The sequence below is a fragment of the Aotus nancymaae genome, unplaced genomic scaffold (genome assembly GCF_030222135.1).
Source record: "Aotus nancymaae isolate 86718 unplaced genomic scaffold, 86718_ANA_hifiasm-v0.15.2.pri h1tg000010l, whole genome shotgun sequence".
NCBI lineage: Eukaryota > Metazoa > Chordata > Mammalia > Primates > Aotidae > Aotus > Aotus nancymaae.
Window position 1 is genome coordinate 64,984,583 of NW_026988421.1, and position 27,489 is coordinate 65,012,071.

At 38.3% G+C, this 27,489-nt stretch overlaps 1 protein-coding gene, 1 non-coding gene and 1 pseudogene across 3 annotated transcripts in view; 2 read left to right on the forward strand and 1 right to left on the reverse strand.

The window, feature by feature from the left end:
- CFAP70 (cilia and flagella associated protein 70) overlaps positions 1-27,489 on the reverse strand; it is a 103,025-nt gene that overhangs the window by 20,343 nt on the left and 55,193 nt on the right. For both annotated transcript variants that reach the window (XM_064374291.1, XM_064374292.1), the window contains exons 16-24: positions 26,313-26,444; positions 21,696-21,821; positions 20,294-20,427; positions 20,053-20,168; positions 19,633-19,854; positions 5,167-5,288; positions 3,360-3,512; positions 2,661-2,822; positions 1,386-1,475 (exon numbers count right to left, since the gene is read on the reverse strand). In XM_064374291.1, coding sequence (XP_064230361.1) covers positions 1,386-1,475; positions 2,661-2,822; positions 3,360-3,512; positions 5,167-5,288; positions 19,633-19,854; positions 20,053-20,168; positions 20,294-20,427; positions 21,696-21,821; positions 26,313-26,444 — 1,257 coding nt within the window. The remainder of the gene's footprint in view (positions 1-1,385; positions 1,476-2,660; positions 2,823-3,359; positions 3,513-5,166; positions 5,289-19,632; positions 19,855-20,052; positions 20,169-20,293; positions 20,428-21,695; positions 21,822-26,312; positions 26,445-27,489) is intronic.
- LOC135274060 (U6 spliceosomal RNA) lies at positions 8,745-8,848 on the forward strand. The gene has a single exon (XR_010341874.1). It is a non-coding gene; the product is annotated as a U6 spliceosomal RNA (small nuclear RNA).
- LOC105722622 (large ribosomal subunit protein eL36-like) lies at positions 14,012-14,328 on the forward strand (annotated as a pseudogene).

Consider the following 27,489-nt stretch of genomic DNA (forward strand, 5'->3'; position numbering starts at 1 on the left):
ATTTACAGTTTTTACATTAAAATTTCTTTCATATGTATGAAAAAAACGGGAGGAGAATGCATTCAAATGTTAACAGTGGTTATCACCAACTTGTGGAGTTATGGATACTTTAATGTTTTATTCATATTTTGTATCTATTTATCTATTTTTAGAGATGAAGTCTTGCTCTGTCCCCCAGGGTGGAGTGCAGTTGTGCAACTGTGTGTCACTGCAGCCTCTAACTTTTGTGTTCCCACCAAACAATCCTCCCATCTCAGTCTCCCAAGTATCTGGGACTACAAGCACATGCCACCATGCCTGGTTAATTTTTAATGTTTTCGTAGAGATGGGGGTCTTGCTCTGTTGCCCAGGTTGGTTTCTCTCAAACTCCTGGGCTCAAGAGATCCTTCTACCTCAGCCTCCCAAAGTGCTGGAATTACAGGTGTGAGCCACTGCTTCTGGCTTCTTCTAAATTTTCTATAATGAACATATATTATCTTTATGGTTGAAACAAAGCAATGAGGGGCTAAGCACAGTGGCTCACGCCTATAATCCCTGCACTTTGGGAGGCTGAGGCGGGCAGATCACTTGAGGTCAGGAGTTCAAAACCAGGCTGGCTGACATGGTGAAACCCCATCGCTACTAAAAATACAAAAATTAGCCTGACATAGTGGTGGGCACCTGTAATCCCAGCTACTCAGGAGACTGAGGCAGAGGATCACTTGAACCCAGGAAGCAGAGGTTGCAGTGTGCTGAGGTGGCGCCACTGCAGCACTGCACTCTAGCCTGGGAGACAGACTGAGACTCTATCTCAAAAAAAAAAAAAAAGTAAAAAATGAGTGAGAAGATATTTAAAGAAAAGGAGAGGCATGGAATCAATAATATACCTGAAGAAATCAGGCAGGAACATGAGGATGTATGCCTCTTTGAAGACTGGAGGAAAGGAGGGAAGGTTAAGTAAAGAGTTTTTAGGGGAAGCAGAGCAAAAGTTTCTACTAGAAGCTACAGCAACTCCCCCTGCATATCGAAGGGTCACAGTGATTAATAAGTATCAATCAATTTCTTCAACTGACTTTAATAGATTCTCATCTCCCATATGACCTTTTTCTTACAGATAATGTCACAGATAATGTCACAAAAGAGTGTCTATACCAAATACCAGGAATTGTTTTTGTTACATAGTTTCTTGGTTCAGGGTTTTGTGGGATTTTTTAAAGATCTTTTACTTTTCTAGCTAGTTAAGTGAACTTCAGTTCACTAAACACCTTTGAAGAACAACTTTTTATTAGAGCAGACTGCCCTGATTGTTATTCCAGCGTCATCACAAACCCCCAGGATGCCTGGAAGGCCAAAGAATCAAGGCCAGCTGTATGCACAGGCCTACTCTCAAGCCTTCATCCTCTTACCCGATAGCAGGCGATTCCCAGTCCTAGCCAGGTAAGGCATGAAGGTGATCTCTTACAGGCTTGCATGTAGGTTTTCTTTGCCTTTTCATACTGCAGAAAGAAAGCACCACAAAGCTACTGTTCTAGAGGCTTCAAACCCAGTATTGCTGGGATGATTATGGGATCTCTGATAGTTGTGCTCCAGAACAATCTAAGTTAAGCAAGTTAAGCAAGGTATACTTGATACAGCCTCATTATTCTGGAAATCTATTCCCTTTGTTGTAATAGGTCTTAGGATTTTAGAAAAACTCAAAAAACAAACTTTCAAAAGACATAGCCCTGAAGGGACAATTTCTTGTCCTTTATCTCCAACACAAGATGCATCTATAGCAGAGCCTCAGCAAACACCCTAAGAACGGCTTGCCCAGGGACTGCCTAAGTCAGCAGCGCTCTGAAGATGCAGCTTTCAGTGACATCAGAAAGAAAATTTTTCCTTATATATTTCACAACAATGGGACAGGAATTTCTCTCAAGCCTATATGAGCCTTCCTGAGTGGCGCCACCTCAGGTTATAGCAATGCCACTTATGTTATACAGCATTGCAATTTCTTGTTGCTGTTGTTTTATATTAAATGAAAAGACAACTGGGTGTTCTGAGGGGAAAAAACAGAATAAAGTCAAAACAAAAGCAAGCAAGTCAAAAGGCCTTTGGCAGAATGTTGATAATTGTAAAATGAGACAATGGATCCATGGTGGTTCATTTTACTATTCTGTTTGCTTTGCATGTATTGAAATTTCCGTAAGAGAAAGGTTTGTTTGTTTTTTTCAAAGTACTCAGAATATTTCCCAAAATATGGGGAAGGACTGCTTCTATGGTCAAGTTAGAGTGCACTATAGAATAGGGTTAGCCTCAGTTAGATTAAATATAACCCTTTGTGTTTAAGAGAAAGTTTGGAGAGAAGTCCTTTTGAAGCCCATGATACTTTCTTTCAGGTAAGTCAAGCTAAGAATGTTTCTATTACTGCTAATACAATTTTAGTTAACATAACATTACTGAGTTAAGAACTATTTAGTAGCATAATGGTTAACACCACAGTCTCTTGTTTCAGCCTGCCTGCGTTTGATTGCTGCTTCCACTAATTACTAGGTTGTCTGATGTTGGGCAAGTCACTTTACCTTTGGATATAAAAGTGTCATTATTATATTACAATTTTTAGTCCACACAGATGGGTGTTAACGCTTGAATTACAATCAGTTCCCAGACCATGGGGTTATTCCCCATCCTCTACCCCTCACCTCTTTCTCTTCCAGATAGATGAGTCCCAGTCGCAGGAAGATGAAGTGCATCTCAGAAGCATCCACTACAAAGCTAATGGTTCGTTCATAGCATGCCTTGGCCTCAGCATGATTTCCACTCAGAAAATAGAGATGGCCCTTCAGGCCCCAGACATTGGGGCTCTGGGAAAGTAAAAAACAAGTAGTACATGGGATAAGGTAGTATTTAAAAGTACCTTGATGACCTTTGTTTAACATTTAAATGTAGACAGATTAAGTCTATTTTCTTTTTCTTTTCTTTTTCAGATCAACCGTCTTCTTTTTCTAAGAGCACTCAGAAACATAACCAATTAATTGCACTCAGAGAGATTTTTCTAGGTCTGCCGTCGGATTTCTTTCTTGCATTCTTCAAAGCCGTTTTGGGTGTGGAGTAAATATTAAGAAAAATATTCAAGCATAACCCCCATACTATTCACATGAGAAAACAGAAGAAATCTAGAAAAATTGAAATAAACACTATCGGCTAAAGATATCCTTTTCTCTGCCCTTTGCAAAATCATGATTACTTAAGAAAAGCAAATGGAAGGGTATAGAAAGATGAGTTTACTGACAGCTGATGACCGCCACCTCTGTTCACCAGAAATCTATGTGCGATGTGGCATCACCACCTTTAATAAAGCCCCTTCTCCAGACTCAAGAGGCTTCAGCAAAAGTCATTACCAGGTAGTCCATCTGGGCCGCTTGTTGGAGGTATTCCTCTGCCTTGGCAAAGTCCTTCTTAAGAATGTGTGTCTGGGCCAGCACCAAGTAATACTCACAGCTGGGACCTCCTTGAGGGCATAATAGCTCATGTGCAAGCACTCTGTGCACAAACTGCAAGGATAATCAGATGATAAGGAACATATAAATGACTGCATTGTGTCTTTTGCAGTTGAAGGATTCTGTCTCTGATAATAAATAATAAGAAATGTATTACAGAATGAAATAATTATCCTCAACTTCAAAAAGTAAAGGATGAATTACAAACATTCAGCACTTCATAGTTCCATTACCAGCTATTCACTTAGTCACCAAATGAAGATATTTCCAAGTGAATAACATGCAATATTGTACAATTCTGATCTTGCTGGTTGTCATACTAGGTGAGTGTTAGAAAATAGAGCAGACAAAGGCACATCATCAACCACCCCATTTACATAGAAGGCAACATTTTCAGGCAGCTGACTGTAAGGAAATTTACAGTGAGGCAAAACTGCCTTTCTAACAATCTAGACTTGAAATCTTAGAAATATAAATGTCTGTTTTGGATGCACCTCCAAACATGGGTTATGTTTACCCGTTTTGTACTTTGGGCCAATTTTTGTATTTTTGTACTTTTTATTTTTTTTAGAGACAGGGTCTTGCTCTGTCACCTAGGGCTGGAGTCCTTTAATGGTGTGATCATAGCTTACTGCAGCCTCCTGGCCTCAAGCAATCCTCCTGCCTTGGCCCCCCAGAAGTGCTGGGATTATAAGCGTGAGCCACCTTGCCTGGCCAAATCTTTGCTTTTTATACTTTATAAGACCTACAAATTTAACAAAGTTAGATATACTTGCTAAGTCAAAGGTAAATCCTTCTTTTCTTCTCCCACTGTTCCTATCTTTGCCTATAATGTAGAAAATTCTACATTATACTTACACATTTTTAGAAGAATACTAGAGGGAATAGCTGCAGTTATTTTTTTCTACCTGCCTTCTGAGTCTCTGACCTTGAGGGGCTAATGACTTATTTAGCTGTGGGAGAAGAGAGCCTGTTTTTATTTTGAGGAGGGTTAATGTGTTAAAGGCTCCTGTTTAATGTGGCTCAATCCCACCCAATTTATAATTCTTGCACTTTCTTGACCTTGCCTGCCCTCAAGTGGGGCATGCACTCAGCAGGATCAAAACCAAACACTCTTGGCTCCTGAATCTGGCTCTCTCTCCTACTCCTTGCTCATGGATATGCTTCTTGCTTCCCATGTGGTAGGCAGACCTATTAGGATGCTCTGCTTCTCTGAGAGGAGGCTTCAGTTCTTTAGCTGCTCTACCTGTGACTTCATGGGTAAGTCAAATGTGGGGTCAGTTATGTTCTCCAGCCCAGTTTTACCAATAAAAATAAGCTAATATTTTTATTCCCCCATATAGTACTGTGTATGTTTCCAATTGGATCAGAACCTAGAGGGGAAGAGGGGAATGATTTGGCTCCTGTGAACCCCCAACACTCATATAATGAATTCCCATAATAAAGTAATAAGGCAACATATGCCTTAGAGGCTGATTTAGCTCTGTTGGTATTCTACAGGGAGCAGACCTGGAGTGAGGTCTTCTGCTGCCTTGTGCAAAGAGTGGTTCATGTTTGGATGTTCTTCCCATTGGGCTTAAGGTATGCTCTCAAAACCATACTTGATTTCTGCTTCACAAATATCTAAGCTTGAAAGATACCATTAAGGATAGAATAAGGAGTTCGCTAAAATCTTTCCATCTACTTGCCCTTTTCCAAACATTCTGACCTGCACAGCCTTGACTTTCATCAAGAAACGTATGGTCTCCATGAAGATGGTGGTAGTTTGAGAAACAACATAATGAAGGCCAGGATGCAGAAGAGCTGATGAATCTTCGCATTTTGATACTTCTGAAAATATTACATTAAAAGGATAGAAGATTGAATGTAACAGAAAAAGTGTCAGAAATTCAGACACACTCACATAGCAGGGAGAGTTTTCTTATCTAATACATGAGAGAGATCATAATCTGGAAAGCAATCGACTGCTCTCCAGCAATGGTCCCGAAAAAGGAGAACTCAAAGGTTCTCAAGGTAAATCTACTTGTGGTTCCAAATGCAAGTACAACCAAATGAAAAGGTTTTAAAAAGTATTCAGATCTTGAATGTGAAACACAATTTGTAGATTTTTTTAAAAAAATGAAGACCTGTTAGGAAATCATAGGTCTGTAGTTGGCTACTTCTGTGAGCTAAATATAAAATATTTGCTTATTGAAAGAGTTTGGATTTCAGAGTCTAGTTAATATTAAATAATTTAGGCAACTAATCAACCAAGTCAGGATTGCCATTTTACAACTGTAAGAGTCTTCATCCTTGTCTAGCTTATGCCCCTCTTCCAAGTGGAAATCTTTATTTCTAGTTACATTTCTTTGTTGGTACCTCCTTGATAAATGTGTTAGATGATTTTTGGTTTATACTTGGATCCCAAGCTTGTGTAGGCAAAATGGGTTCTCGTGAATCAGACTGCAGTTTGGAGGATTCTTCAAGAAATTTGTCTAGAATAGATAATGTAGTTCCTGGTCCTAAACAGATTAAATTTTAATGAAAAATAAAACTTCTTACATTGGGAATTTAAAGGTTATTATAAGAGATACATTTTGAAAAGCATAAGAAACATATTCCCTAAATATTTCATGAAGGATAGACTTGTTTGGTAGACTTGTTTATATTTTTGAATAATTTAAAGAGCACAAGCTAAACTGACAAAACAGTCTCTGTCACTGTGACCCCCCCCAATACAATCTTGCTGCTAGTCCAAGCCATGATAATATCAAGCAGATCCCTATTTTAAGTTATTTGCTAAATTCAGAGTCTGAAGAATCCAGATGAGAAAACTAAAACGTTTTTAGATAATGTTAAAGCCCTTGAGAGACAGGAATTCTATTCATCTTATCTCAGTGTTCAATAATAATCATCATCATATAATTAATCATATAATAGCTGTATTTATTTTATTTTTATTATTTTTGAAACAGAGTCTCACTCTGTTGCCCAGGCTGGAGCCCAGTGGTGTGATCTCAGCTCACTACAACCTCTGTCTCCCTTAAGGGATTCTTCTGCCTCAGCCTCCTGAGTAGCTGGAATTACAGGTGCCTGCCACCACATCCAACTAGTTTTTGTATTTTTAGTAGAGACAGGGTTTCACCATGTTGGCCAGGCTGGTCTCAAACTCCTGACCTCAGGCGATCCACCCGCCTTGGCCTCCCAAAGTGCTGGGATTACAGACATGAGCCACCACACCCAGCCAATAGCTATATTTAAACATGTCCATATGCCATGTATTGTGCTAAAGACTTTAATATATATCATTTATTTTTTACAACACTGTATTATTTTTACTATGCTCCTTTTAAAAACGTGAATCAGACAGTTGTTAAATAATCTGCTGATGCTCTCAAACATGCCATGCTGCCTATCAAATGAATGTTTGATGAATAAAAATAAAAGCAATGCTAGGCAGGAAGTTAGTGCTAGGTGGCCCCAAATCAAAAGAGGTCACTTCCAGCTAGGGCGAAAATGCAGCTTTGAAAAATTGGTAGAAAATGGATAGCAAAGAGGGAGGGGCATTCAGGGCTGGAAGCATGCCACTGGCGAGAGCATTAGAAGTAGTGAGCTAATTATTTTAATGGGTCCTGAGGATTTCATAGGGAAAATTAAGGAAAAGATAGGTTGGGCTCGATTGTATTGATAGTTGAATACTAGGATATTTCTCCGCTAGGGAAGAGGAGAACGGGGGAGATCCACTGAATAGTTTTGAGCAAAAAAAGTAGAGAATGAAAGTGATATTTTATGAAGACTACTCTAGCAGTGCTATGTGCAAGGAGAAAAAATTGTGGATGAAGGCAAAGAGACCTGTTATTGTTGTAACAGTCTGGATATTCGGTAATGTAGAGTAGTGAAAATCTAAAGGGAAGATACAGGGAACATTTTAGAAGAGAACCAACTGGTCTTAGGAATTCACCTGAGGGGGATGGGGGAAAGTTCAATAAAGAAAGAAAGAGCCATCTTTTTCTGCATGGGTGGAAAAAAAAAGAAAGGAAGGAAGAAGGAGCAGGGATAACTCTGAGATCATAAGCTTGGGTGCCTAATATAATGATGTAGAAGCAATGTGGGAGTTGAAGTTGAGTTTACAAGTGAAAAAATACAACTACTGTATTGTATAGGGATGTCGGTTAAAGAGCTAAATTTGAGAGTTATGAGTAGTAAAATGAAAACTAGAAGAGTAGGTAAATTCTTAGATAGTAAGATTGGATTATTGGAAAATGATTATATCTAATGAGTGTGACCAGAAAGAAAAGCTAACAAAAGAAACCAAAGCTGCTGGAGATGAGGAGGTAATCCAACATGACTTCAGGAAGGAGAAAGTTGTTAACAACTGCAGAGCGATCCTTGAGGAGTAACAATGGAAAAAATAGTTAACATTGGACTTTTCTGATATATATGTATATGTATATGTATATATAGGTATATGTGTGTGTGTGCATATATACATATATGTATTTTGACACAAAGCCTAGGCTGGGATGCAGTGGCATGATCATAGCTTGCTTGGCTCAAAGGAACCTCCTTCCTCAACCTCCCAAGTAGGTGGGACTACAAGTGTGCACCACCACGCCTGGCTAATTAAAACAAAAATTTGTAGAGATGGGTCTCACTCTGTTGCCCAGGTTGGTCTCCAACTCCTAGTCTCAAGCAATCCTTCTACCTTGGCCTCCCAAAGTGCTGGAATGACAAGCATAAGCCACTGTGCCAGCCTGAGGTATAATTTACATAAAATAAAGTATCCCCCTTCAAGTATACGTTCAGTGTGTTTTAAATGTATACACTTGTGTAATCACTATTATAACCAAGATACAAAGCATTACTGATATTCCAAAAAGCTCCCTCATGCTCCTCCAATTCCCAGCCCAAGGCAACCACCGATCTGCTTTCTGTCAATATAGGTTCATTTTCCTCTTTCTAGAATTTCATTTCAATGGAATCATACAGTATGCACTCTTTTGCAGCTGGTTTATCTACCTAGCTACTGTTTTTGAGATTCATCCATGTTGTACTTATCAGTAATTTGTTCCTTTTTATTGCTGAGTATTTTTTTATTGTGTGGATATATGAAAATTAGTCATTCATCTATCAATAGGCAGTTGGGCTGTTTCCAGTTTTGCCTATTAAAAAAATAAATCATTTTATTTAAACATTTGCATACAAATCTTTGCAAGGATATGTTTGTTTCTGTTGGGTTAAGATCTAGGAGTGAAACTGCTGGCATGTGTATGTATGTTTAACCTTATTTCGAAAATTGGCAGTTTTGTGCTCACTTCAGTAGCACATATATTAAATTTGAAACAGCACAGAGATTAGCATGGCCCCCGAACAAAGATGACCTACAGATTCCTGAAGCATTCCACATTTAAATGCATGTAATAAAGTATCATTCCATAAATATGTACAATTATTATGTATCAATAAAAAAAGAGGTTGGGTGAGGTGGCTCACATGGGTGATCCCAGCACTTTGGGAGGCCAAGGCAAGAGGATTGCTTGAGCTCAGGAGTCCAAGACAAGCCTGGGCAACATAGTGAGACCTCATCTATACTAAAACAAAAATTAGCCAGGCATGGTGGTGCATATGTGTAGCCCCAGCTACTCTTGAGGGATTGAGGTAGGAGGATCGCTTGAGCCTCAGAGGTAGAAGTTACAGTGAGCCATGACTGCCCCACAGCACTCTGGCCTCGGTAACATGGTGAGACCCTGTCTTAATAAAAGAGAAAAGAAAAAAAAAACTTTAAAAATTGCCATTTATTGGAAGGCTATGTAAGTATATGAAAAAAAAGAAAAAAATTGCCAGTTTTCTCAAGTGGTTGCACCATTTTGCATTCTCACTAGCAATGTTTGAGAGTTCCAGTTACTCCACATCCTTATAAGTTTATATTCTCAATCTTTTTAATTATCAATCTTTTTAATTTTAGCTATTCCAGTGGTAAATTTCATTGATTTTTAAATGTGAAATTAATCTTACAACCCTGCTTAGTTATATTATCTTTTATATATGTTGCTAAAATTGACTGGCTAATATTTGTTAAGAATTATTGTGTCTAACCAGGTATGGTGGCTCATGCTTATAATCCCAGCTACTTGGGAAGCTGAGGTGGGAGGATTGCTTGAGGCTAGGAGTTTGAGACCAGCCTGGGCAACATAATAAAACCTTGTTTCTTAAAAAATAATAATAATAATAATAAAATAAGGCCGGGCGTGGTGGCTCACACCTATAATCCCAGCACTTTGGGAGGCCAAGGTGGGTGGATCACAAGGTCAAGAGATCGAGACCATCCTGGTCAACAAGGTGAAACCCCGTCTCTACTAAAAATAGAAAAATTAGCTGGGCATGGTGGTGAACGCCTGTAGTCCCAACTACTCGGGAGGCTGAGGCAGGAGAATTGCTTGAACTCAGGAGGTGGAGGTTGCGGTGAGCCGAGATCGTGCCATTGCACTCCAGTCTGGGTAACAACAGTGAAACTCTGTCTCAAAAAAAAAATAATAATAAATAATAATAATAATAATAAAATAAATAGAGAAGTATTGTGCCTAGGCTTATGAAAGTTATTTATATGTACTCTTCTTTCTTTGGGATGGCTTTGTCTAGTTTTGATATCAGGGTGATTACTGTTCTTAAAGTATGAGTTTGGGTATTCTCTTTTTCTCTATATTTTGAACATATGGTATGACTGGAATTATTTCTTCCTTAAATATTTAATAGAATATACCAGTAAAGCCTTTTGGGCCTGGAGCTTTCTTTGTGAGAAGTTTTTAATTACCCATTTAACCTTCTTAGCATATATAAACCTATTCAGATTGTTTCTTCCTCAGTAAGCCTTGTTAGTTTATGTCTGTCAAGGTATTTATACATTTCATTTAATTTGTTAAATTTGTTGACATTAAGTTGTTAATAATTTCTCCTCATTTTTTAATATTTAAAAGATTTTCAGTGATGTTCTCTCTTATTTGTGATATTGTCAGTGTGACTTCTCTTTTTTCCTGATCAGATTTATTTGTTTCATTGATCTTCTGAGAAAACAGCTATTGGTCTTATTGACTGTCTCTATTTTTGTCTGTTTTCTAGTTCGCTGATTTCTTTTTTTTTTTTTTGAGACGGAGTTTCGCTCTTGTTACCCAGGCTGGAGTGCAATGGCGCAATCTCGGCTCACCGCAACCTCCGCCTCCTGGGTTCAGGCAATTCTTCTGCCTCAGCCTCCTGAGTAGCTGGGATTACAGGCACGCGCCACCATGCCCAGCTAATTTTTTGTATTTTTAGTAGAGACGGGGTTTCACCATGTTGACCGGGATGGTCTCGATCTCTTGACCTCGTGATCCACCCGCTTCGGCCTCCCAAAGTGCTGGGATTACAGGTGTGAGCCACCACGCCCGGCCTAGTTCATTGATTTCTATTCTGAGCTATTATTTCTTTCCTTTTACTTATTTTGGGTTTAATTTAATTTTCTTGTTCTAGCTTCTTAAGGAAGAATCTTAGATCATAAATTTTAGACTTCTCTTATTATCCAACATAAGCATTTATAGCTATAAACTTCTATCTAGAAACTAATTTAGCTAATCCTGCACATTTTGATCTGTTTTGCTATCATTATCATTAAGTTCAAATTATTTTCTAATTTCCTTTGTGATTTCTTTTTTGACCTGTGGGTTGGTTATTTATTTGGATCTGTATGTATTTATTACAGCCACCATACCTGGTTAGACACAAAAATTCTTTTTTTTTTTTTTGACAGAGTCTCGCTGTATCACCAGGCTAGAGTGCAATGGCGCGATCCCGGCTCACTGTAACTTCCATTTTCCGGTTTCAAGCAATTCTCCTGCCTCAGCCTCCTGAGTAGCTGGGACTACAGGCATGCACCACCATGCCCAGCTAATTTTTTTGTATTTTTAGTAGAGATGAGGTTTCACTATGTTGGTCAGGATGGTGTCAATCTCTTGATCTTGTGATACACCCACCTCGGCCTCCCAAAGTGCTGGGATTACGGGTGTGATCCACTGCACCTGGCTTAGACACAATAATTCTTAACAAATATTAGCCAGTCAGTATTTGTTGCCTAGTCTGGAGAGCAGTGGTGCAGTCATAGCTCACTGCAGCCTCCATCTCCCAGGCTCATGTGATCCTCCCACCTGAGCCTCCCTAGTAGCTGGGACTACAGGCATGCCACCACACCTGGCTAATTTTTTTTTTCTTTTGTAGAGATGGAGTTTTGCCATTTTGTGCAGACTGGTCTTGAACTCCTGGCCTCAAGCGATCCACTTGCCTTGGTGATCTGTGCGTTATTCAGAAGTATATTGTTTAATTTCCAAATACTTGAAGTTTTCCTATATGTCCAGTGATGAGATGGTAAATGTTTAACTACTGGATGTCAGGGGTGTGTGTGGAGCCTGGTTTGATGATTTCCATGATGTAAATTCTCCTACCATAGCCAATTTCAAGCTACCAATATTATGTCATTGAACATAGAGTTGGGAAGAGATCTGCAATAGCATACCATTATACAGTATTTCCACACAGGAATACAATTAGAAGACATAAATAACCTTAACAGTGACTTCAGTAAAGTTTCAGGATACAGAAATCAATGTACAAAAATAAGTAACATTTCTATACATGAATAATATTTAAGCTGAGAGCCAAATCAAGAACACAATCCCATTTACAATACACACACACACACACACACACACACACACACACACAAATACCTAGAATAACGTCTAACCAAGGAGGTATTACTTCTCCTAATACAAGAAAAACTATAAAACATTGCTAAGAGAAATTGCAAGTGTCACAAATAAGTGGAAAAACATTCCATATTCATGGGCAGGAAGAATTAATATCATTAAAATAGCCATACTGCCCAAAGCAATCTACAGATTCAGCACTATTCCTGGCAAATTACCAATGTCATTTTTAGAGAACTAAAAAAAAAAACAGAACAAAAAAACCTTTTCTAAAACTCACATGGAACCAAAAAAGAGCCTGAATAGCCAAAGCAATCCTAAGCAAAAAGATCAAACCTAGAGGCATCACATTACTTGACTTCAAACTATACTATAAGGCTACAGTAACCAAAACAATATAGTATCGGTACAAAAACAGACACTAGACCAATGGAACAGAATAGAGAACCCCAAAATAAAACTGCACACTTACACTCATCTGATCTTCAACAACAACAACAACAACAACAACAACAAAAGCAATGAGGAAAGGATGCCCTATTCAATAAATGGTGATGGGATAGCTGGCTACCCAGATGCAGAAGAATAAACCAGACTCCTAACTATATACATAAACTAACCCAAAATGGATTAAAGATTTAAATGTATGACCTCAAACTATAAGAATCCTAGAAGAAAACCTAGGAAACTCCATTTTTGACATCGGCCTTAAGGAAGAATTTATGAATAAGTCCTCAAAAGCAACTGGAGGCCAGGCCCAGTGGCTGACGCGTGTAATCCCAACTTTGGGGAGCTGAGGCAGGAAGATCACTTGAGCCCAGAAGTTCAAGATTAGCCTGGGCCACATAAGGAGACTCCATCCCTCCAAAAATAATGTTTTTAACTAGCTGAGCATGGACACCTGTGGTCCCAGCTACTCGGGAGGGTGAGGTGGGAGGATTGCTTGGGCCTGGGAGGTCGAGGCTGAAGTGAGCCATGACTGCACCACTGCAATCCCGCCTGGACAATGAAGAGAGACCCTGTCTCAAAAAAAGAAAAAAAAAAAATCAAGTGGGATCTAATTAAACCACACAGCACCTACACAGCAAAAGAAACTATCAACAGAGTGAACTGACAACCTACATAATGAGAAAAAATATTCACAAATTATGCATCTGACAAAGGTCTAATATCCAGAATCTACAAGAACTTAAACAATCAAGCAAGCAAAAAACAACCCCATTAAAAATGGACAAAATACTATAGCATTTATTTATGTTAGGATTTAAGTTTGCCATTTTATTATTTGTTTTCTATTTGTTCTCTCTCCTTATTCTACTGTTCTCCTTTTTCTGCCTTCCTGTGAATTATGTGAACATTTTTTAGCATCCCATTTTGACTTATCTGTAGTGTATTAGAGTATGTCTATTTGTGGTTTGTTTTTAGTGGTTGCTCAAAGACACAGCTGCAAACTATATAGCCTATAGGCCATATCTGGCCTGCTACCTATATGTATAAAAAAAGTTGTTTTGAGACACAGTCACATCCATTCTTAAATGTATTGTCTACGACTGCTTTCACATTACAGTAGCAGAGTTGATTACTTATGACAGAGACCAGATAACCCACTTTCAAATTATTGTTTTAAAAATATTTTATACTTGTAATTTGTAAGAGGGTTTGCCACACCACTTCATGCTGCTTCCATTACTATAAATTGAACATTAGTCTTATAAATATGATTTCAGCTGATAGAATGGAAACTAAATTACAAGACATAGATAAATTAGATATATAAGAAATTGAGAGAGTTCCGCGCGGCGCCAGCTCTTCCGCCACGGTCGCCAATGGAGAGTAGCAGCCATGGCTCTTCGCTATCCTATGGCCGTGGGCCTCAAGAAGGGCCACAAGGTAACCAAGAACATGAGCAAGCCCAGGCACAGCCACTGCCGCGGGCCTCTGACCAAACACACCAAGTTCGTGCGGGACATGATCCGGGAGGTGTGTGGCTTTGTCCCGCAGGAGCGGTGCGCCATGGAGTTACTGAAGGTCTCCAAGGACAAACGGTCCTCACGTTCATCAAGAAAAGGGTGGGGACACACATCCACGCCAAGAGGAAGTGGGAGGAGCTGAGCAACATCCTGGCTGCCATGAGGAAAGCCGCTGCCAAGAAAGACTGAGCCCCCTCCCTTGCCCTCTCCCTGAAATAAACAGCTCGTCCCCACTCCCAAAAAAAAAGAAAGAAAAAAGAAAAAAAAAAAAGAAATTGAGACAAATTAAATGAAACACATGTACACTGCTCCACTGGTGATATATAGAAGTAGAGAAATATAATATTAGGTTAAATTAAGGCAGCCAGGGGATTGTCCTATTCTGAATTACCAACAGAAGAATGTGTTGGACATGGGCTATGAGTCTAGATGAAGAAGATGGAGACTTCCAGTTAAACAGAGTAGATAGGCCATGTGTATACATTTCCTTATTCTTATTTTGAAAATCCCACTAAAATGAGAAGAAATTTAAAATGTACAAACCTATAAAGATTAAGAAAACAGAAGAGGAAAAATAAACTACAAGAAATACCAAAAAACCTTAAGGATAGAAAAGTAGATGGGAAGGACTTCTGCTTCTGGCAATTATTGACTGGGTCATTCACACCAATTTCCCACTGAGTGCAACCAGGAAAGGTGGACATAATATATTTTTTAAAAACATGCTTGAATGTACCAGAGAGCTAACCAGATTGACTTTCTAAGCCCAAGTCTAGGAAATATAGAAGCCCAGGGTTTCAGCTCATCATTTGAAACTGTATTTTCTTGGAGTAGGATGTGAGTCTCAAGGGTGAGCTTGAGAGTCTGGTAGGCTCAACTTTACTTTTGATTTACTCTCAAGGAGACATATGGCAGACACTGGTAGACAATGACCACCAAAAGGAATTCGAGTTGAGATACCAAAGAGCTACACCCTAAGGGTAAGAATAAAATTGAAACAGGCATTCACAAGAATTATAAGTTATCTTCAAATCATCTTGATCCCTCAAACTAGTTTACCAACAGAGTGTCCTATATATGATTTAAAAGACATATATATGATTTAACAGACACACAAAGATACATGACAGTATGAACCAAAACAAATAAAAACAAATAAATATGAACCAAAACAAAAAGGAGAGAAAATATAAATTAAAAAATATAAATAAGGCCGGGCACGGTGGCTCATGCCTGTAATCCCAGCACTTTGGGAGGTCGAGGCAGGTGGATCACAAGGTTAGGAGTTCAAGACCAGCCAGACCAACATGGTGAAACCCCGTCTCTATTCAAAAAAAAAAAAAAATATATATATATATACACACACACACACACACACACACACACACACATAAATAAAAATAAAAAGGAGCTTGGGACATAAACTTTATAGTCACTGTGATCAAGAAGATAAAGGTCAGATTAAGAATTTAATGAGAGAACAGTAAACTATAATAAAAGTGATGAAATGGGAATTTCAGAGCCTATTGCTTCTACACTTCAAACCTGTACAGACTGTTACTGTACTGAATACTAGAACCAACTGTAACATGATAGTATTTGTGTATCTAAACATAGAAAAGGTACAGTAAAAATACAGTATTATACTATCATGGGACGACAGTCAAATATGTAATTCATCCTTGACTGAAGTGTTAGGTGGTACATGACTATATTTTTATGTGTATGAAAAAAGATGCTTTGATTATGTAGGAAAATATTCTCATTCCTAGGTGATACATGCAAATATGTATTTTTTCTATTACATTATTATTTATTAATATCTATTGTAGAATAAACTTATTTTATGCAGAAATGCCTCAGTATATTTATTACTCATACTTTTGTTATGAAGCTACTGGAGGATGTGCTCCACCAAAATGAGGGAGAAAAGTATGAAAGAGGAAGGCACAGAATCCAAGAAATGATGCATCTTGAAGTGAAAGGAGATTTTCAGAATCATAGCAAAGGAACATCCCAGGAGAAGAGCTGCCCATTAGGCCTACAGGGTAAGCATTGAGAATTGAAGAAGGAAGATAGAAGGCTTTGGAGGGAGAAATATCTCTAGGGGGGAAAAATGGACTGATGTATTTTAATAGTTAGATAGCTATATCTATCTATAGATAGATATACAGATAGATAGATATAGAGAAATATAGAGAGATATATAGATATCTAGATATAGAGATAGATACAGACATATCTATCTCTATATCTACATCTATATAGAGATAGATAAATAGATAGAGCTATCTAGATATATCTATCTATCTATTAAAATGGACTGATGCATTTTAATAGATATATCTATCTATATTTATCTATCTCTATATCTCTATATCTTTATAGAGATAAATAGATATATCTCTATATAGATCTATATCTATCTATATAGAGATAATATAGAGATAGATAAATAGATATATCTAGATAGATATAGAGATAGATAAATAGATATGTCTGTATATATCTATATAGATAGATAGATATAGAGATAGATAGACAGATAGATAATTTTTTGCGACAGAGTCTTGCTCTGTCATCCATGTCATATGGAGTGCAGTGGCACAATCTCAGCTCACTGCAACCTCCGCCTCCCAGGTTCAAGCAATTCTTCTGCTTCAGCCTCCCGAGCAGCTGGGATTACAGGTGCCCACCACTACACCCAGCTAGTTTTTGTATTTTTTGTAGTGACAGGGTTTCACCATGTTGGCCAGGCTGATCTCGATCTTCTGACTTCAGGTGATCCACCCACCTCAGCCTCCCAAAGTTCTGGGATTACAGCCATGAGCCACTGTGCCTGGTCAAACATATCAAAAATATTGATGGACATTTGACAATACTTTTGAAACGTGGGGAAAAGGGCAAAAGGAACACAGAATACTAAGCTACTTTTCTGAATAAATCAGGCAATTATTAGTTCTTGGAAAAATGAAGCTATAAAAGAACAAAAAAATACAGAAAGTGGCTCAGCACAGAATAATATGTTTACAGAAATAATAATATAAACATTGATATTGATGTGTCTTACCTGCCTAATATAACTTAGGTTCTGTCAATGCCATAGTCTTCTGGACTCTCAGGTGCAAGCTCTGTATCAGGCACTGTGGCAACTACTTCTCTATGAGAGGCCCAGTCACAGTCCTGCTGCTAAGGCTGACTGCCAGCACTTAGGTTCATGGAGTCTTACTACCTAGGAAACACTTATTTCTTCACCAAAGAGAGCCAGGCCTTCTCTGACCCCTTGGTTGGGCAGTTAGTTAAACCAGCCACATAATCTGAGTTCCTGGCTCTTCCCACCACTTCTGGATTGGACAAAATGCTGCACTTTAGGGTATGGCATATGACTTCCCAAGCAAGTGCCAAAAGGATCAGACGATAAAACTTGGAAATATGGGTGATATTAACTCCACAGGTGATTAATTTTGACCAATGGAAGAGAAGAGACAAAAGAACAGATTATCTTTCCTTCCTCCTTCCCTTATTATTCAGAGTCATGGTTTCCCTATATGGCCTGAACGCTTGGAGATGTCCCACAAGACTAAGCAAGTTTACCTGCAAAGCAACCAGCCGCATTCTTTGCAGTTTATCATAATGAAATGGCCAATGTAGACAGAAGGTGTCACCTTACATTGGTTCACATCCTTTGCTGCCTCTCTTAACTGTTTTTTCTTCACTCTTCTTTCCTGAAATTAACTCTTCCAATTAAAGTATTACCATTAAATTCTTGACTCAGGCTCTATTTTCTATGAAATCCAGGCTAAGATCATTGATTTTACAAACAAAAAAATTGATATGATTACATAAAGAGGATGAACATAAACTGAAAAAAATCAACATTTCAAACTCAAAAAAAAATATACTTAAGCTTTAGAAGCATAAATCAATGATTTAAAGAACAAATATAGAGAAGAGTAACAAAACCAAAAGCTGGTTCTTTGAAAAGATTAAGTTAGGCCTCAATGCAAATTGAATGGGCTAAATAACTAACAAAATCTGTATTGAAAATAACAAGAGGCTGGGCATGGTGCCTCACACTTGTAATCCCAGCACTTTGGGAGGCCGAGGCAGGCAGATCACCTGAGGTCAGGAGTTCAAGGCCAGCCTGGGCAACATGATGAAACCCTGTCTGTACTAAAAATACAAAAATTAGCCAGGCATGGTGGCACATATCTATAGTCCCAGCTACTCGGGAGGCTGTGGCAGGAGGATCACTTGAACCTAGGAGGCAGAGGATGCAGTGAGCCAAGATTACACCACTGCCCTCCAGCCAGGGTGACAGAAAAGACTCCATCTCAAAAAAAAAAAAAAAAAAGACTTACAGATGAATGTCCATAGTAGCTTTATTTTAATAGTCCCAAACTAAAAACAACTCAATATCAACAGGTGAATGGATGAACTATTTGTGGGATATACACACAATGGAATACTACTTAGAAATAAAAAGGTATGAAATATTGATATAAGCAACATGTTTAGATCTCAAAGTAATTATGCTTATTGAAAATGTTAGATATAAAAAGAGTACATAGTGTGTAACTCTATTTAATTTTGGAAATTCTAGAAAATTCCAGGTGTTTTCTAGAATTCAAAAATTCCAGAAAATGCAAACTTATCTATGATGACAGAAAGCAGATCAGTGGTTGTCTGGAAATGAGAGCAGGAGAAGAGATGCCCACAACTGGTCATAAGGAAAGTTTTAGGGACAATGAATATGTTCACTATGTTGCTTGTGGTGATTTTTCATGATTGTGTACTTATGTCAAAATTTACCAAATTGTACATATTAAATATGTACAGTTTTTGAAATGTCAGTTACACATCAAACTGTTAAAAAGTGTAGGCAAACAAAATAATAATGCACACATGCAAGGAACACACAAACAAAAACATATATACCACACATTAGAATGACTGATTTCCTAAAGTGGAGGAAAAGAGAATCACAGAACAGTGGGGGAAAGGGAGTACATAAATAAATAAATTTCAGAATCATAAGAGAGGGACTTTATGTGGTGGAGAGAAAAGTTGAGGGAGGGAATGAAATTTACTCTGATAGAATGGTACCCCTTTTAAAGACAGTAAATTATCTAAGATTAAAACAACTGCATCTCAGCAGTAGAAGCTTCAGACCACTAATTATATGAATGAGGAAATATTTAGAAGTTAAGAGTTTTTCCTGGTATCCCTGACATAACTCAAACTCCATGTATTCATTCATTTAACAAAATTTACTGAGTGCCTATTATGTGCCAGCTTCTCTTCTTAAGGCCAATACTTTCTATTTTTTAAATTTTGTTTTAGAGATGGGATCTTGGTCTGTCACTCAGGCTGGAGTTCAGTGGCATGATCACAGCTCGCTGCAACCTTGAACTCCTGGGCTCAAGTGATCCTCCCATCTCAGCCTCCCAGGTTGCTAGGACTACAGGTGTGAGCTACCACAACTGGCCCTACCTGCTGAGGCTTCCACCTTGATTGCTGTTGCAGAACCATTTGTGATTCCCCAAGGGCCTAAACTGGATTCTCTCTTCCCTCCTTCCTCAATGTCCTCTACAGTACCAATGCTCTTTTGCTTTGTTACTTGTGCCTGAATCATTCGTGCCTGAAGCTGTTTGGAGGCCTCATGAAATGCCATTTCCATTCGAATATCATTGTTTTGAATTTCATAGTACAAACCTGGGGAAAGAAAAATGTTGAAATAAATATGACTATTTTTCCACTATCATATACTACAGAATTGTGTTTCACTTATTTTTCCCATATTTCTACCAACGTTTAAGAACCACATGGTGAAGTATTGAAGAAGAGAAAGGAAAAAGGGAGAATCTTATAATGGGGAAAAAACCACATTCAGATTAAAGGAAAATATCATACCAAGTAAAGTCCAGGCTACAACATTAGTTGGTTCCAAGCAAGTAGCATCCTCAAAGAAAATTTCTGCTTGCTCATAGTTCTCCAACAGGACAGCCAGGACACCACACAGCAACAAGCTGAGAAAAGATCACCAACATGATAAACAACATGGTCCCATGTCACATTTATGGAACCAAGACAATTTCATGTAGAATCTTATCTGTTCCTTCCCACTGATTCCTCATCTCCCTTCCACCTATACCTGTGGATATGACTCTGGTTGAGGGAAAGGGCTTTCCGAAAACACTCTTGTGCTTTGATGTTGTCTTCAGTTAAGAGGCAGAAGGCACCATAGTCCAACCAGTGATCCAGATTCTGGGGCTCACGAACCAATCTCTAAGCATCAGGAGAGACAAGGTTATTGTGATACTATGTCATACTTTCATGCATACAATATCACATGGTAAACACTATAAATACTGTAAGTTCTATGAAAGCAGAAATTGTGACTTTTTTTGCTCATCACTGAATCTCAAATGCCTAGCGCAATCACTGTTCTGGCCTTTAGTAGGTTGTTGACAAAAGTATTGATATAATTAAAAATTTGAATCATCAAGCTATTTGTTCCTAGGGTCAGTATTCTGGTCACTCTAAACTCATCTAATACCTTGGGAGCCTAAAGATTCATTGTATTGTATATCAACTATATATAATAATTTCTGCAATAATCTTGAGATGGCAATATTTGTTTATCTACAAATCTGAAAAATGCAATTCATGATGAGTAAAAACTATAAAAATTGATTAAAGAAATTTAAAAAGACATAAATGGAAAGACATTCCATGTTCATGGATTGGAAGGCTTAATATTGTTAAGATGCCAATACTATCCAAAGCAAGCTACAGATACAAGGCAATCCCTATCAAAATCCCAGTGAAATGCCTCAGAATTCTCAAAAAGTTAAACACAGAATTACCATTTGTCCCAGCAATTTCATTTGTAAGTATGTAGCCAAAATAATTAAATATAGGTACTCATAATGAATGTTTATGTACAAATATTTTTTCATTTTGAGGGTGCTTTGTATTCTGGATACAAATCCTTTGTCATATATATGTTTTACAAATATTTTCTCCTAATCTGTACTTTTCCTTTTCTTTCTCTTTTTTTATATGTCACAGATTTATGAATCCTTTTCTTTCTCTTATAACCTCCATAGAGCAAAAGTTTTTAACTTTGATGAAATTCCATTTATCACATTTTTCTTTGATCGATCATGATTCGGTGTCATGTCTATCTGATTCCAGGTCAAGATTCTGTCCTATGTTTCTTCTAAAAGTGTTATAGTTTTATGTTTTACATTTAGACATATGATCCATTTAGAGTTGATTTTTGTAAAATGTTTAAGGTTGAGGTTTATTTTATTTTCCACAATTGTTCTAACACTATTTACTGAAAAGACTATCCTTTCTCCATTGAATTTCTTTTATATTTGTCAAAAATTGAATGATCTTATTTGTGCAAGTCTATTTTTGGACTCTATTTTATTGTTCTATGTGTCTACCCCTTCACCAATCAAGTTGGATTTTAAACAATCAAAAATGACTATTATGCCCATATTATACAAATAATAGTAACAATCACTGAGAAGATGTTTAATTACCTCTTTATAATATGCTGCTGCCATTTCAAAGTTCTCATTGACTTCTGCTTCAAATGCAAAGAGTTGAAGCTGTTCACTGCTTGTATAAACGGTTGCAATAGTGCCTTGGGCATCGTCTGGCTTGGTCTTGTCAATGTCAAGATGTTAGGTAGACAAAAACGAAACAATTACAAGTAGAGAGATTTCATAAGCATAAATCCAATGTGAGATCCAGTCAGGACATCTAAAATGATATTGATTGACATCTACAATGACAGTCTTGCCAAAAAAGTAAGAGAATATGAGTTAACCAAGAGAGAAATGTCAAGGGAGAAAGAGATGCTCAGGTATCTGAATACCAACAGTCTGAGCTCATGGAAGTAAGTAAAAATTGCTTAGGGTAGAAATAACTGCCTCAACCCTCAGGGCACTCAGAGTCCCTGTGCAGGTCACCTCTGACCTCAAACAGCTTCCTTCATTTTCTCTAGTGTATATGACAAATACTATCATTTTCTTGTGTGTGTCATGACATGAAAAAGATTGGCAAGCCCTTGCTAGAGTCTTTAAATGTGAAGAAAACAGTAGACAAAGAGTAAAGCTTTAAAAGCCAAATCTACAGTTTTAGTAGAAAATATAGACCAATAGATCCTGCAAAGGAGACATAAAGGTAGGGGGAAAATCAGAAAAAGAATATATCCTGTATACACAGATTGTGAGAGCAGGTCTGGTGTAATTAGGAATCTCCTGAGTCAAAAGCTATGGTCAAGAGAGAGTCCACAAAAATTCTTTAATTAGAAGTCAAAATAGTATCAGTGACTTTTTTTTTTTTTTTTTTGAGACAGAGTTTTGCTCTTGTTGCCCAGGCTGGAGAATAGTGGCAGGATCTCGGGTCACTGAAACCTCTACCTTCTGGGTTCAAGCCATTCTCCTGCCTCAGCCTCCCGAGTAGTTGGGATTACAGGCACCCGCCACCACGCCCAGCTAATTTTTGTATTAAAAAAATTAATGTTGGCCAGGATGGTCTCGATTTCCTGACCTCATGATCTGGCCACCTTGGCATCCCAAAGTGCAACTGCTAAGAAATGTGGACAGTAAAGCCACATTTGAGATAGGCCAGAGAGAGTCTCTGATCATTGATTAATGCTTTTGTCCTGTTCTTTTTAGTTTTATCTTGACCCTGAAATCCTTGAAGCAACACACTTCTACATCCAAAACAGAATACTCTAATATCCCACTCCCAGAACCAACATTCCATGTCTTCCAGCTTTTTGTCACTTAGCCCACTGAAAACTGCTCTCTGACTTTATTTCCTTCAGTTCCGATAAGCCCATTACTTCCCAAATGGATCAGCCTGAACCTCATGATTACCTACTCAGGCCACTCTTTCACCAGCATACTCTCATCCAAGGCATCCTTGCCCTTCTCCTGCACTTGTCCTGAAAATTCTCAAATTAAAACAGTAGTACAATCTGACCTCTTCATTCTAAGACAAGAGCAGCTAACTTGTCCTAAGGAAAACTGCAGAGAAAAAGACTGTTACCTCAGCTGCCACAAACTCTTGTGGCATTCAGTCTTAGCTGGAGACCTTTAATACCCTTAGTAATCTATGTATTTGTCTTTGTTTAGCAGCATATTCCATAATGCCATGCAATATCTAAGTTTTCTTCTCTTTCTTCAAGCTTTTCATTCACTCCTCATCCCCTTCACTTTCAGTAAAGACCTTACTTCACAGAGATAATAGAAATCATTAAGTAAGAAATCTCTCAACTGGCCAGGCGTGGTGGCTCACGCCTGCAATCCCAGTACTTTTGGAGGCTGAGGCAGGCGGATCACCTGAGGTCAGGAGTTCAGGACCAGCCTGGCCAACATGGTGAAACCCTGTCTCTACCAAAAATACAAAAATTAGCTTGGTGTGGTGGTGGGCACCTGTAATACCAGTTACTCAGGAGGCTGAGGCAGGAGAACTGGGAGGTGAAGGTTGCAGTGAGACAAGATCATGCCACTGTACTCCAGCCTGGATGACAAGAGTGAAACTCCATCTGGGGGGGGAAAAAAAAGAAAGAAAAGAAAGAAATTCCTCAACTATTAAACTCCCTAGCTAAATTTTTTATTTCTTGATCTATTGTATCACTTTCCTTTCAGTCTCAGAGAAAGAGGTATTGTATCCTTCTCTGTCTCAAAGTTAATCCTTCTATTTAAATTTTTGGTCCTTTCTCAGTTGTATAATTGATGAGCCTATCAATTATACCCTCTCTTTCCTCAATTTTCAGCTTCTCCTACTCTGCTGACTTTTTCCCAAAACTGTAGATGTGCTCAAGTCTTTTTCATCTTAAAAAGAAAATCCCAGGCCAGGAGCCATGGCTTATGCCTGTAATCTCAGCTGGTAGATCACTTGAGCCCAGGAGTTCAAGACCAGCCTGGGCAACATAGTGAAACTTCATCTCTACAAAAAATACAAAAAATTAGCTAGGCGTGGTGTGTGCCTGTAGTCCCAGCTACTTGAGAGGCTGAGGCGGGAAGACTGCTTGAGCCTGGGAAGTTGAGGCTACAGTGAGCCATGATCATAGTACTACACTCAGCCTGGGTGACAGAGAGAAAAGAAAGAAAGAGAAAGAGAGAGAAAGAGAAAAAAAGAAAGGAGGGAAGGAGGGAAGGAGGCAGGAAGGAAGAAAGAAAGAAAGGGAGGGACAGAAGAAAATCCCTATAATTTCTAGCTACCACTTTTCTACCTTTTTCCTTCATCATCCAACTTGAATTTATATTCATCTGTTTCTTGATTGCTCATTTACTCTTCAATTCATCATAATTTGAATTCCCCTATTGGCCCAATAATATTGCTATGTAAAGGTTAACAATAACTTCCTTATTGTGAAATCCAATGAAGACTTCAGATTTGTTTTTCTTGAATTCCTAGGAGTATTTGACAATGTTGACCACTTTTCCTTAAAATTCTTTTCCTTTGGCTTCTGTGACACCATTGTCTTCTGGCTCTTTGCCTCTTTAACAATTCCCTTCATCTCTTTCAATTTTTCATTCATTCCATAAATGTTGGTATTTCCTAGGGTTCTACTGCCAGCTGTCTTCTCTCTTATGTTTTTCATAGGCAGCCTCATCTATTACCATAGCATCCACATATCATGGCTCCCCAAATCTCATTTCTAGCTCAGATCTCTATCTTAAGCAAAACCCCACTAAAGCCAATGTTCAAAAGCGAATTCAGCACCATCTGCCTCCCACTAAATTTACTGATATTGCATTCCATGTCCTGGTTAATGTTTTTCTTTTCTTTTTAGTACCAACCAAGAAGTACTGAATGGTATCAATTATCCATTGAACCATAAACTTAACTTAAACTTTTTCCCCTTATTATGCAATAATCAACTAACATCACCAGTTTTGTTACCTCTAACTCATTCTCCATAGTGCTATCAGAGTGTTTTAGCAAATATAAACCTGATCATATTATACCTCAGTGTAAAATAATTCAATGTATTGCTCCCAACCACTATCGAGGAAAAATTTTTCTCATGCTCCACTCTCAATTGCTTTTCAAATCAAATCATCCATGCCCAAGGCAGGACTTTTCTCTTAATCCTTTGATGCTGGACACTCCTGTTCTACCTCCTCCAGGAAGACAGAACAAAGTGAAACAAAAGGTGATGATGGTGGAGAAGAAAAACAAGGAAGGAAAAAGCAAATAAAACATAATTTGAGGAGGCACAGATGGTTAGACACTACTGAGGGACAAAAACACTTTGACTTTGCCACTGGTTTCAAATAAACTACCCCTGAATATGTACAAAAATAAGCAAATGAAGGCAAGATGCAAGATTTATTAATATAAACAGAAAAGTGGGTGGGACAGCAGACCACCAGTCAAACAGAAAAGGCGTGTTTGAAGTGTCACTGCCATTTGGGTATAATATCTGAAAACTCATAATTTTTCTCTGCTTTTACGATCTTCAATAAAAAATGGAGAATTGTACCTGTTCGCAGAATAGAATGATAATTTTCATTTCACAATTTATACAACCTATTTTATCTTTTTTTTTTTTTTTTTTTTTGAGACAGAGTCTTGCTCTGTCACCAGGTGTCAGGCTGGAGTGCAGTGGCACGATCTCGGCTCACTGCAACCTCCGCCTCCCGGGTTCAAGCAATTCTCCTGCCTCAGCCTTCCAGGTAGCTGGAAGCACAGGCGCACTACAGGCGCACGCCACCACGCCCAGCTAATTTTTTTGTATTTTTAGTAGAGACAGAGTTTCACCATATTGGCCAGGATGGTCTCGATCTCTTGACCTTGTGTTCCACCCACCTCAGCCTCCCAAAGTGCTGGGATTACAAGCTTGAGCCACCGCGCCCAGCCTATTTTATCTATTTTTGACAGTTCCATTACATTTTTTAAAGTTGTGAAATTTATTTTTCTAGGAAATTGAAAAAGCATATCTCCTTGTTCTTTCCAAAGTTAGTCTTAAACTAATTAGGCTTAGGCAGTTTCTTACTCATCTTTGTGTTTTCAGTGCCTAGCACAGAGCAGACACTTCAATAAATATTTGTTGAATAACCAAAGGAAGGAATCATTCATAGAAGACCTTGATGCTCTACAGAGAAAAGAAAGTGCTCTCAGTTCTTGATACCTACCTGGTTTAGGGCTACATGCATCTGATCTACTAAGAACACATAGAGCTCACTGATAAATGTCTGCAGTTCCTCCTGGCTTTCAAATGATGTTGTCTTTAAGTATTTCTCTCGCACAATCTTTACCACAGCATGCTGCAAAACACACAGATCACCCATCTGATAACACAGTCCAGCACCGTGCTGACAGCACAGGTCTCTCTAGGGCTTTCTGATCTAAGGCTGATCAAAATTTCAGAAGGTGATTGGTTTCTCCTTTGGTGGCTGGTTGACTATAGACTCTCCAATTTTCCCCCAGTGAACATACTCTGTATGATTTCTTCTTTCCTTGACATCACCAACATCACTAATTGAAGTAACGCACAGCTCATACTATATGAAGAGAATCATAAAGCTGAAGAAAATCTGAGCATTAGGTTTAGGCGTTATGTCTCTCATGGTGGCCATATGGTTCAAAGTGCAAAGGGAGAAAGAAAGGCCTGGGCTGAGAGTCCAGAGAATGAAATTCTGGTTCTAAGGCTACCACTGTACGACCTCATAAATTATTTTACACTTTGGTACCTCAGCTTCCTCATTGGTTAAGAGGATATGTAGTTCTGGTATTATTATTTTACTTCAGAAGATGATTGAGAATCCAAAGAAAAATAACAAGTACAGAAGTTTAAAATGCTGCACAAATATAAACATATCATGTTGCTATGGCCAGGACAGCTTCTTCTTTTTTCCCCACAAGGGTAACATTATTGCCAGGTTTACATTGTATTATTTAATTCTCATAATGACCCTATGTGGTAATATTAACCTCATCCCTGTTGTTAGGTAAAGAAACTGAGGCACAGAGAGGTAAAGTCACATTTCAAGGACACCCAACTAGTAAATGTAGAACCAAGACTCAAACTGAGACAACTACATCACCTGCTGAGAACACCCTCTTGCTTCCATGAACATTTGTTGTTTTTTTGCTCTGTGTTCTATGTTGTTTTTATGCTCTATGACTTCCATATTCTTTCTTTATATCTGTTTACAGTACAGGACACATAGTAAATGTGTGTACAAAGGCAGTGTAGTGTAGCAGTTAAGAATGTGAGTTCTAGAGCTGACTGCCTGAATTTAAATCTCAACACTGATCTTTACTATCTCTGCGACTTTGGACAAATTCCTTAGTCAACTAATATTGTAT